The sequence below is a fragment of the Trachypithecus francoisi genome, unplaced genomic scaffold (assembly GCF_009764315.1).
Source record: "Trachypithecus francoisi isolate TF-2019V2 unplaced genomic scaffold, Tfra_2.0 Lachesis_group17, whole genome shotgun sequence".
Lineage (NCBI taxonomy): Eukaryota > Metazoa > Chordata > Mammalia > Primates > Cercopithecidae > Trachypithecus > Trachypithecus francoisi.
In genome coordinates, this window is record NW_022681462.1 from 5,850,710 (window position 1) to 5,863,683 (window position 12,974).

Genomic DNA, 12,974 nt, shown 5'->3' on the forward strand with positions numbered 1-12,974 from the left:
AAACCTATCTAGAGAAAATCTCTTTTTAAAAGTAATACTTTCCTCTCTATTTTGTTAAAATTAGAGTATATATATATTTTAAATATACTTTGTATTCTGCAGTTAAGATGTTAAGAACAAAGACTCAATGTTCATGCCATTCAGTGGTAAATAAACTTGGTGGGTGGGTTGAGATTTAAAGAAAACAAAATAATTGAGACTCTTGCACATATATATAAGATGTCAGTTTGGGGAGCTAAAAGCTTATATATAATTACAGAAGTGAAAAAGAACTACTGAAGCACATTGTGCAGCACAAAACAAAGAAAGAGTTGTGGGCTGTGCTCAGCTGGTGACCTTGGCTAAGTCACTTATGCCTTCAGTATCTTGGTTTTTTCTTCTGCAAGATGTGGATAGCACAGCTTGCCATGTGTATCTTAGGACGTTTTTGTGTATCAAATAAAAGAACACTGTGGAAGAATAGGATGCTAAATAAGTTACCTCTTGAGAGTGCTCTTTTGACACTTTGATGAAGTGTTCCAGCCTGTGTCCTTCTCATATAAATATTTTCAACTATAAAATGCTCAACTGAGAACTTGCAAAATAGGATTAACATCTTAGAAGTGTAATAAAATTTCGTTAATTCATGATTCTACACTTTGTGACAACTTTAACATGGCATGTGTAATTTAAAACAACCATTATGCATATACAATGTAACGCTATATAGTGACACTGCCTTGTGGTAAACCAAACCAAAACAAACCTTTATGCTGGGCTCTTTTGGTACTTTAATAACTAAAATTATGTGAAGTAGTATGCTCAAACAGGGTAACCTGAGTTTGAATCTTTGTTCTGGCAATTACTAGCTTGGTCTTAACCTCTCGAGCTTCCATTTCCTCTTCTGTAAGTAGAATTATTGGGAAAGTTATATGACATAATGTAGGCAAAGTTCCTGGCACAAAGCAAGTAAACATAAGTGGGAGCTAATAAGCTGCAAGATATATTTGATTTAACTTGAATATTGAAATAAATAGTAAGAAGATGTTCACATGGCTTTCCTCTTACTTTGTTCAGGTGTCTGTTCAAATGTCACCTCCTCAGGGTGGCCACCCTTCCCACCAATATAAAATAGGTTCTTCTGCCCTATCTGTTTCCTTACCTTGCTTTAGACTTCTTTGTAGTCCTTAACAGTACTCAACATTGTGTTATGTGTTTATTTGCTTCTTGTGTGTTCCTTCACTATAGTGCATGGCAAATAAGAACTGTCTTCTCCCCTTGAGGTGGAGATAGAGGGTTTTTTGTCTGTTCATTGTTAGATCTGGAATAGGGCCTGGCATAGTAGGTGCTCAATAAATACTATTTGAATGAATCGAAACTTCACACTAATTAAGACCAATTTTAGCATAGTGCTTCCTAGTCCTCAGTACTATCATCAGGTGCTAGTATTGATAGCTAACTTGTATGAGTGGTATTATACTTTCTAATAGCCCCACGAGGACTATGAATTTGTAAAATTTGTTTACTACTATCCCAGTGCCTAGAACAATGCTTGTTACACATTAAGCCCTCAATAACTATTTGGTGAATAAATGATGCATGTCTTCTTAACTAATAAACATTCATTGAACCATTGTTATTTGCTAGCATTGTGTTTGGTACCGCAAGTTTATAATGATAATCACTATACATATGTTCTGCCCTGTCTAGTATGAAAGACAGGCATAGAACAAATTATTCCATGGAATGAGAAGATCAACAATAGAAAGGAGTGTAAGGAACCCAGGGAGCACCAGGCTACTTGAAGTGTGGCCTGCTGACTGCTGCTGGTTCATGGGCTATTTGGACTAGTCTGCAATGAATAAAACAGAAACTGAGAGTACATGTTTATAAATAGCAATTTGACATTACTGCAACATTATTTTTATTGTACTTTACAGAAGTATTGGTCTGCCACAGATTGGAAATTTACAAAAAAGTATCCTTCATCCTAATTTGAGAAGTACTGGCACAGGGAAGGGAGCAACTAATTAAATTTGGGTAGATCATAGCGGGCTTCCTAGAGGAAGTGATCCTAAGTTAGGATTTGGTAGTGAAATAAGAGTTTGCCATGAGGGAATGTTCTTGGTGCTGTAAAGAGCTTGTGTAGAGGCACCAAAGTGTAAGTAACACTGTGTGATATGTGTGGGGAACTGGTGGAATAAAGCTGGGGTGTAATATTATTTTGTGGTGGGGGAGAGGTGTTTATGCAACAGAACTGGACAATGATCAGATTGAGCAAGACCTTTCATGCTCTGTCGAGGAATGTAGACTTGATTCTCTCGGTGAGGGAAGCAGGAGGGAAGACACATGATTAGATCTGAGTTTAGGAATATTTCCTCCTACCACATTAAAAGGGCTGTGACCATATGTTCCATTATCTTTGATTCACCCCACACTACTTTGGATTAGTTCTTTTTTTCTGTACTTTTTATGCCCTCAAATGTTTATTTTCCTGTCTAATACAATGGCAAAATTTTGGTATCTCTGGAGTTTTCTACGCACTCTTCTTTTAAATCACAGCTTCATTTACAGCAAACCCTGGGCCTTCCTCAGAGGCTGGGCACTAACCCCAGCATCTAGGCATAGCCCTATGGCAGGCAGAACTGGGTGGGGGCCTACATGGAACTCAGTGTTGACATGTGAACATCAACAGCTCACATTCTCAGGCAAAAACTGACACTGGTTGTCTGTCCCCACATCCTCACTCTCTGTTCCTAAGAGGAAATAAGGCTTCTTCACTGGTCTGTGATAAGAGGGGTATGTAAATAAATGGACAGTCAGAGTTTCATGCCTAGTGCTGGGCCTCATGATTGAGCCCAGAGTACTGTATTTTACTTCACTATCTGCAAGTTGGCTTCCTCATACTTTGTTCTTCCATTCACTCAAAACACGTGCATAGAGCCTCCATCACATGGTGGGCATGCTTTAGGGACTGGGGAGACCACAGTGACACAAGCTGACCTGGTCTTGCTGTCAGGGAGCTCATGCTCTTAGGCCCTCCAACACAGGCACATGGTGAAGTTGGCTTTGTACTCCTGGTATCCTACAAAGGCTTGCAGCATAAAGAGCCTTTAATACCCATCTGTTGACTTAGAACACAATGATAGCAAAGAGCTTTACTGCACAGGGACAGGGACTGTTCTAAGCATTCCCTACATGAGCTCTGGAGATAGGGACCAGTATTAATGTCCACAGTACAAGTGAACATAGTGAGACACAGGATTTAAGTAACTTACTCAAGGTCTCAAAGTGAACTGGGGTTGGTGCTTGGAATGCAAGTCCACCATTTGCTCTATGTGTTGTGCTATGCTATGCTCTGCAGCAGTGGATGGTGAGTGAAGCCCACAGTACCAGTGTGCTAGCACAATGGCCCCCAAAACAGCAAATTTAAATTTTTTTTGGTTGTTTTTATGGTCCCATTCATACCCCGAATTTCTGCTCTTGCTTCGTCTAACATTTAGCCAACACTTTGTTATCCAGAATAGGCTCAACCTTTAAGGTTGTTTCTTGTTATTGTGGAAAATGGATTGGTAGTCTGTAAAAGAATAAGGAGTTATTGGCTACCACTCTCCAAAGAAATGTGAATGCTTTGATTGGAATGCTTGAGGTTGAAACAGTTAAGGTACTCAAGGCAGGACCGTGCTCACTGCACTGTGGTACTTACCTACGCACTGCTCCCCTCGCTTCTGATATCCAGGAGGGCACTGACATGCAAAGGATCCCCGTAAATTGATGCACACTTGGTCTACTCTACAGTTATGCGTCCCTGCAGTGCACTCGTCTATGTCTGTCAGAGACACGCAACACAGAAAGAATTGTCAGTTGTGAAGATGTTGATATTTCCTCCATTTTGCCACTTCTTAAGCTAAATTTTTACTTTATTCTTAAAAGTTTATAATGTTCTTACATTGGAAGTGTTTAAAATTATAAATTATTTCAAGTGTTCAGAAAATAATTTTGCAAATACCAGTGAGTACTGCTCAGACTTAACAAATGCTAACATTTTGCCATGTTGGTCTTGGCTCACTTTGTTTTGTTAAGAAACATTTCAGATACAAAGCCTCACACCATCCTCATCCCTTGACCCATCACCTACCACTGTCTCGGTAGGAAGGAATCCTTCCCTGAGATGTTTTTGTACTTTCATTAGACAGGGATGCATCCATTAGAACATATTATATTGTTTTGTATGTTAAAAAATTTAGGCCGGGTGCGGTGGCTCAAGCCTGTAATCCCAGCACTTTGGGAGGCCGAGGCGGGCGGATCACAAGGTCAGGAGATCGAGACCATCCTGGCTAACACGGTGAAACCCCGTCTCTACTAAAAAGTACAAAAAACTAGCCGGGTGAGGTGGCGGGCGCCTGTAGTCCCAGCTACTCGGGAGGCTGAGGCAGGAGAATGGTGTGAACCCGGGAGGCGGAGCTTGCAGTGAGCTGAGATCCGGCCACTGCACTCCAGCTTGGGCGACAGAGCGAGACTCCGTCTCAAAAAAAAAAAAAAAAAAAATTTAAATAGATTGTATGATACTTGCTTTTTCCATCCAATATATTGTATTTGAGATAATTTCCATTGACAAATTTCTAACAATCTGAGCAATAACAGTGTAATCAACCTTTAATATTATACGTTCCCTGTAGCTGTTTGTTTTTACAAACAGCAGGGTAACATGTACGTATAAATTTTTATTTGCAAATTTCAGAACGCAAAGGATTCAATTTGGTCATGTTTCTCTAGCCTGTGTAGTTTAAAAATCCATATTTTCTCAAAGCAGTGTACTTCTGGGAATAATTTGCTAAATGTGCCTTAAGGAGTATGCAGGTTACAGTTCTAGAAAAGTAAAAAATGCTCAGTGATAGCATAACAAACCAGTTATAAGAAATTTCTTTGGGATCAAAAGGTGATATACATGTGTGTGTGTACATTCATATTTACAATAATTTATAAGTACAATCTAATTTTGCCTTATCTGTATCACCTTTATATTCATTCAGCTCTCCTAGATCATGAAGTTAAGTAGCACACAAGAAAGGATCATATAATTTCATCATTCTTCAACAACCACTCTAAGCTTCATTAAAAAATGTCATAAAACTTGTGATTCCTAGATGACAATTTTTGCATAAAAACCAAAAGACTACCCTGGGTCTACCACAGTGATGATCTAAGACCCCTGAGGCAGTTTTCAGGGGTCTTAGATAATCACTGTGGCAGACTCAGGGCAGTATTTTGGAAGAAAAAGTAGGGAAAGAATCAATAATAAAAAATTTACCCAATTTCTGTCTTCCCTCTAAGAATCTCAGAGAGTAGCCCCTGATGTTGGTTTGCCTTTCACTTTTCTGTATTTTCAAGGAGGATTGCCACATTTACACTATGCAGTATAATAATACATGAAGTTGAGATTGTAAAAGGGTTGTCCTCAGAGATCGGCTTCACTTAGCTGGGTGTGGAAATGATAAGAGAGATTCTTTCCATAAGAAAGAGGGAGGGGAGATGAAAAATACTTGAGTGATGTATGGCTATTTATTGGATAATAATCTATAAAGCATCCACTTACGTAATTCTTTGAACTTAGTTTTAAAGTTTTGGCTAAGGTTTTTGTCACTTTGTTTTGTTTTGAAATTTATTATAATTACTACTAGTATTATTTTCAAGTCAGTGATTACAAACTGTCCTTTTTAGGTACTATGCGATGGTGCAACAATCTTGCTTTGAAATTATCTGCTGTTCTTTGTGTCTTTTATTATTTTCTCAGATGCACTTGATGAAAACCTTTCTACTGGGGTTTCTTCAGAGCTTTATGACTCGTTAATGCAGAAATGACAGCAGAATTTCTATTGTTTTATGTCAAGAACATTTGCCAGCGTTTGCAGTGATAACAGTCCTGAGACATATGGCAATGTTAGATTCAGATGTGGCAAGTTTCCTCTGGCAGAAGATCAAGGCCCTGGGCTCGCTGCTGCATTTTCTAAGGGAGGCCTCAGCAGTGACTGAGGTTTTTCTTTTTGACATCTCTCTGCAAACTGCCTCCACCCCGCTGCATTCCTACAACTGATGCCCTATGACTTCCTTCCTACTTTCTTGTCGCTCATTTCTTAGTGTCTCATAAATAGGCTAACATTTCCAGTGGAATTAATATATCATTAAATAGATTTTAAACACAAAAACCTGTGCTACTCCTTCTTAAGAATGAGGTCTGTTTACCTTCTGAGTGGGTTATTTAATAAAAATATTAGGTGAGTTAAATTAATTCAATAAAAACAACAACAACAAAAACAAATAAAATATCACTGTGCTCAATGCCACTACTTTCCTTCCCTTTCTCCACCAAAACCCAAACAAAGCTGCAACAAGACTTGCCTCACCTAGGACTGACTGGTGATTACACATTTTACTTACCGGGACTCATAAAATCGTCAAAAGAGTGACCTCTGTGACCAGGAAGCAGCTACTAACTGCATTTCCATTTACGGCTTCTCTGACTGTGGTTTAGAATATTTATCCTCTCCCTTGCTGTTGGCGGTTTATCTAATGCTAAAGGCTATAAACAGACTGAATTTCTTTGACCTATTTTCAATGATATTAATGTCAATTTATTAGTGTATTTAAATAACACAATTTTATTTTGAAAATTGTACTTTGAGATCCTGGAATTACTTATTTACACATCTATGCAAAGTCATATAAAATTATTATACATTGTTAAATTCTACTGTGTTTGGCTTTTCTACTTCTGTGCATTTCCATTTGTCGTAAATACCAGAAAGCTCACTATGATACAAAAATTACTAAAATGGACAATGATGTCAGAAACTCAAAGCAGAATACCCATCCCTGTGCAGATGCTCTGGAAAAGCTGGCTGTCCCAGGAGTGTTGATGACAGTCCACTGCCCTCTACTTGCTCCTGACTTCCCATAGTGCAAACACAGCCTTTTGTAGGTATCTCCATGGTGTGTAAGAAAAATCAGTTTCCTACATTTGTATGGGAGAATGTCTGCATTAGCAAAAGCAATGTTTTATTTATAAGGGAAACTACTCAGGTCAGCCATGATTTTCCTGATAATCTAAGACAAATTGTTGTGGGGAGAAATTTTTTGTTGTTTTTGCATGATTATAATTTATCCTTGACAGTTAAGCTCACTTGGTTTTTCAGGCAGTCAGTTAATAAATTTCCTGGGACCTGGACCAAGCTCTTTGGGTGGGGGTAGGGGATCTGTCTTATTTCCCCCCTCGTATTCCCAGTGCCTAGGATCATGCATGAAACATGGTGGATTTTCAATAAATGGATAAATGAGTTATTACCGTTTGCTGAGAATTGGTACCTAAAGTTTCAGGAAAAGTAGGATCAGCGTTTCACCTAATGGAGCTAAAAATGTATAAAGCAGAGTAACAGGTAATATCTGAGAAACACAGCAAAATCAGTAAGATGTTAGTAAAAGAAAAATAATGAGTCCAGGAGTGCAGAGGCTATGAGGTATAAAGCAGATTTGCCAGAAGAGGTGGGTTCTCCACTGCATTTTGAAGAAGACGAGATACATGGGTTGCCAGGAAAAGGAAGCTGTTTCTAGGCAGAAAGCGGCTCACATTAGAAAATGCTGATAAGACAAAACTGGTTTCCCTGAGAAGAATGGCAGACAGATGGAGCCAGCACAGCTGCAGGGGCTCTGTGTGGGGAGCCTGGTACAGTGCCTGGTTGAAGAGTATCATGAAATGCTAGCTCTGTCATGAGCAAAATTCAAGGCCTTAAAGGGAAGATTAGAGAGTCTGGATTGAACAACATAAGGAGTCTCTCTGAACTATGTAGACAGAGCCTAATGTTAACATTACCAAAGAACAAAATAATAGAATGTGCTTCCTAAAATATCACAACACATTTCATCATTCTAATACATTAAGAATAGCTAATGGCAATATTTGGTGATGCCTCATTTTTCAAAAATGTGCCCACGCACTCCCTCCTAGTGATTTATACTATTGTAGGTCCCTCTCTTGCTGACTTTGGCACCATTAGTTGCTTTAAATAACGCAGGCTAATCTTTGCTCAGCTCTCACTTCTAGCCTCTTTTCCACAGTGACCCCCAAGTCTAGGGAACGGCACATTTGATTTTCTCTCAAAGTTAATGGAGGCAACTATGTCCACATCTCTGTGGTGTCCATTAAGTCCCTGCTTAGGCCCTCATTCTCTATGTTTTTGGCTCCTTCCCTTCAGTCTGACTCATATTTCCCAAACCCCTGACTCATGCTGCTTTCTCTCTCTTATGCAACATTTTAATCTCTGCAATGTTCTTTCCATAATTTGATAACTTACCACAACATGGAGTCCCTTCAGCATGTTTTCATGGGCAAAAATTATCTGCACCTTGAATGGTGTTGAGGACCATTTAGACTTTTATAATTTGTGCTGCTTCTGGTTTAAGAAATAATTTAGAACTACTTTTGAATAAGCCACTGTAGACTAGAGATGAGAATGCACTAGTAATAGGACAAAGAAGACTGAAATGATTTTGAATCTGTCACTCCCTATGTGATCTAGGGTCATTGTACCCATTTTTTTTCTCTGTATTTCTCCATCTCTAAAAGAGACAGTCTATCCTTAACAATAACACACAGATTTTTAAAAGTATTCAGATTCTTCATAACATACCTTTTTTTTTTTGTTTCCAGACTGTAAATTCCTGTAGTAAAATAACCGTGTCTTTACTAGTTCTGTGTGGGACATGGTGCATGCTTTGCAAATATTATTTAATAGTGCTATCCTGTGAACTCTTGTGGTTAAAGAAAAGATAGTGGTTAAATTCAAGTTGGTGATACTTCCTGATCTGTGTGGATTTAAAACCTTATTATACCTAGCTTCCTCAATCAAACTGATTTAATCTCATAAATGGAGTAAAGTAGAAAAAAGGTCACGGTCAAGGATTCATGTTTGTTAGAAGGAGGAGCTTCTTTACCGTTGACCTCCTTCCTCCCAACATTCTTAATGATTTAGATACCCACCTGCTCAAAATGATTGATTCCAGTCCTTTCTAGGGACAGGGTGATAAACTAGTTCCTACCAAAGTACTCTTTTTTTTTTTACTCTGTGAAACTTTTTAAATAAAAGGGACTCATTGAGTGAAGGTCTTAGAGGTATTTGGAGTATTTTGTTTTTCAATATAATCCTGGAAGGTAAGAACTACTTCAGCAAGAGCTGAGGGCACTACAGTTTACTACCGTTTTACTCATCCAGTAATTGCTATTGATAATGATAACCTGAGTAATTAATATAATAAATTATATAGAGTGAAATCTGATTTAGAAGAAAGTGTATAATACTTTATACAGCTTCATATACAAACTTGGTAACATTCTAAAATTAATTGGTATAAAAATAGGTAAATTCTTAGCAATATAAAAAGATCTATTATTTGATTGGGAAGGCAGAATTACAAAGCTTCTGATTTAATCCTAATAACAGCCTTGTGGAAGAGGTGGTTACTTCATCCACAATTTACAGATGAGGAAGAAGGATGTCACTGAAATGTAGACTCTGTTGAGGGAACTTGCCCAGGGTCACACAGAGCAGAGATTCAAACCCAAGATTTCCATTTTGTTTCTGCAATTTAGGTCTTGAGGAAGACTTGTTTCCTAAGAGTTCTGGAGACTAGTTTTAAGTGAAAGTATAGGTGTTTTTAATTTTTTTTAGCCTTAAAGGTAGGGTTGTTAATGTCACAGCACCTTGATTCCTCCCTTGTGTCTTTCTTCTGCTTAGAATAACATTCATAGCTCTCCAAGTTTTCTGTTTCCCTCCCCAGTTTTTAGCCAATTATCAACAATTTTTTGTCAAAGACTTTCTAGTTCCCTTGCTGTTTCTTTCATAGTACTGGAATCAGATTTATCTGGGCCAAATGCCCAGTTCTAGTTAGCTTTTCACCCTTCTGAAATTATCAGCTAGAATTCACTCAAGCTAAGCAGTTCTAGTGAAGAAAATAAATACTAATATTAAGTAACAAGAGAGAACTGTCTTAATCGATGGCCAGCAGTAGATTTATAGTTCTAGATTCTTATCAGTTCTGGCAAAACAGATTGTTAATCATTTGGTGTGCTTTAAATGATAAACAAAAATATCACCAAAATCAACAAATTATCAGCCTCCCTGATAGTTCATTTCTTTGTTTTAGAGTGTGGTGAATCAAGTGTCCTAGAAGCCCTTGGCATTGCATTATGTTCTATCAGAACTTTACAATATGCTGTTCTCATAGGAAAAAAATCATGCTACTTCGAATTGCTTTTCTAGCAATGATGATGGATTTGCATTGCAAACGGACCCCCCCACCCCCTCCCCATGTAGCTTCCTCTGTGGACAATAGTGTTTATTTGTCAGATGATTGGATGAGGTTAGGCATATAGTTCATGAACATGGGGAAGAAAACTAACTAATACGTGTGAACGACCAATCTGTGACTCATCTGTACTACACTCAAACCAGATGAACCAATGGGTCATAGGCTGAAACAGAAGAAGAGCAAAGAAATAAAGGCTTTACTTCTCATTCTTCAGCGGTTTTTGCCCACTGGCAACGTGAACCTTATGCTTTCAGAATCTCAAGGAAACTACATTGTCTACTGATAAATGATTGTTAGGAGTATTTTCTGGCATTTTTGTGAATATGTCATACCCAGTTAAACTCTCTTTTTTTTCCTCCTTAAACTTTTTTTCTTTTTTTTTTTGTTTTGAGATGGAGTCTCACACTGTCGCCCGGGCTGGCATTTAGTGGCGCGATCTCGGCTCACTGAAACCTCCGCCTCCCAGGTTCCAGCAATTCTCCTGCCTCAGCCTCCTGAGTAGCTGGGATTACAGGCACCCACCACCATGCCTGGCTAATTTTTTGTATTTTTAGTAGTGACTGGGTTTCACTCTGTTGGCCAGGCTGGTCTCAGACACCTGACCTTGTGATCCACCTGTTTTGGCCTCCCAAAGTTCTGGGATTACAGGCCTTCTTAAACTTAATTATTAATTTAGAAAATGTTTGGGAAAAGATAACCCTGATATTTGGGATATTAACAACCAATCATCAATCTGCTAGCTTGTGGAGGTAAACCTGTATTTTGAAACAAACAGCACTATCAGTCTTTGCTCCAGAGTGGCTCAGTACTAGGAATTAAAGACCCTTTGTGTGAAGGTTTAAGCCCATTCCATACAGGCTGGAGACCTGTTTCAAAGTGGATGGCCTTGGGAGGAATTAAGATCCCACCCTATTATGCGATGCCTCTGCACTGACATTTCAATTGTGTTTTCCTGGTTCTCGGCCACTTCATCTCTCCTCTCCTCTATCTCCCACTTCCCCGGCTCTGGATCAAACACTGGTGAGTGATGAACTGAATGGAGACTGACTACATTCAACTGAGTCTACCAAGCCCTGCCTGAGCACTGTGACTTGATTCTTGGCCTCCCTCCCTGAGGCCTTGCAGCCAGATTAGTCAAGTCTCTGGAGCCCAAAGCACACACATTCCTGGCTTATTCCTTCAGGCAAATCATCACTTGAGGTCGCATAAGCCCCTGGCTATGGCAGTGCCAATTATAACAAGCATGGCTTGCTGACCTCCTAATTGTATGAAACCAATTACATTATGCTTGTTGTTCATTCAACAATAAGCAGCTTTTGTGCCCACTAAATTGAGGCATACTACTAAATTTGGTGAGTGTAACTTGGCAATACTTCTCCAACTCATTAACTGCCTAAAGCTTTTTCAATAAAGAATATCTTTGTGCTTCTTGCCTTCAGAGAATGTTACTTTCTTGTGTGTATTTTCCTGCCCATTTCATTATATCTTACTTATGATCTTTCTGTGCAGTGTTTCTCCATATGCCTCAGGGCCCTTATTTGCACTAAATTCTTTTTTCTGTTCTCTTTTTGATTCAAAATTCCAGCACAATGAAAAGCAATGAAAAGAATAAAGATGTGGATAAATCTAAATAAATACTGACTGCCTAAAGCAATAATAGTGAAGTATTTTGGGATTTACAAAATATTTAGAATTAAAATACATGAGAATAATAGCATATATAGTTTGGCTGGAAGAGGAATAGAGTTTAAATATTTTAAGGTCCTTGAATCACGCAGGAAGAGCTAAAAGTACTAATTTATCTTAAATTTTGATAAGTCATGGATGCATGTTCAAATGATCCCTAGGAAAAGCAATAAAGGAATGGTAAAGAAAAAAAAAATAAAACTACAAAGCTAACAGAGGGGAAAATGGAATAATACCAAATACTCCATCAATTTAGAAAGAAGGCAAGAAAGAAAAGAAAAGGAAACTAAAATGTGCAGGACAAATGTAAAGCAAATAGAATGGTAGGTAATTTTAAACCTAAACATATCAGTGGTTACAGTAAATGTAAATGGACTAAATGCCCTCACTAAAAACCAAAAATTGTCAAATTGATTAAAAAACAAAACCCAAATATACTGTTTCAGGAGGCATAATTTAAATACAAGCACACAGAGATTAAAAGGAAAAAGATGGAAAATATTTATGCAAACACTAACCAAAAGAAAGTTGGCTTTGCAATATTAGTATTAGAAGAGGTTGACTTTAAGGAAAAAAAAGATTATTAGAGAATAAAAAAATACTACTTAATGATAAAAGTTTCAGTTTACTAGGAATATGTAGAAATTCTAAATTTAAATGCACTTCATAATATAGCCTCAGTAGAGGCAAATAAAAAAATGAATGAAACTAAAAGGAAAAATTGACAAGCACAGTTACAGTAAGATTTTAAAACACTTCTCCTAGTAATTGAAAGAATAAGCACAAGTTTTCAGAAATGAGTAGAAAATGTGATTAAAACGTTTGAACTAATTGACACATAGAGAGCACAGTACAGAATGCATAGCCTTTTTAAGTATTGAGGGAACATTAAAAGAAAATGGCTATATGCTGGCATTAAAGTAAGTCTGAATAAATTTCCAAGATTT

At 37.9% G+C, this 12,974-nt stretch overlaps 1 protein-coding gene across 1 annotated transcript in view; it reads right to left on the reverse strand.

Annotated features, from left to right (window-relative positions):
- The window catches only part of EFEMP1 (EGF containing fibulin extracellular matrix protein 1), a 58,434-nt gene that overhangs the window by 11,422 nt on the left and 34,038 nt on the right, over window positions 1–12,974 (reverse strand). Inside the window, exon 5 of the mRNA XM_033239102.1 lies at window positions 3,686–3,808. Coding sequence (XP_033094993.1) covers window positions 3,686–3,808 — 123 coding nt within the window. The remainder of the gene's footprint in view (window positions 1–3,685; window positions 3,809–12,974) is intronic.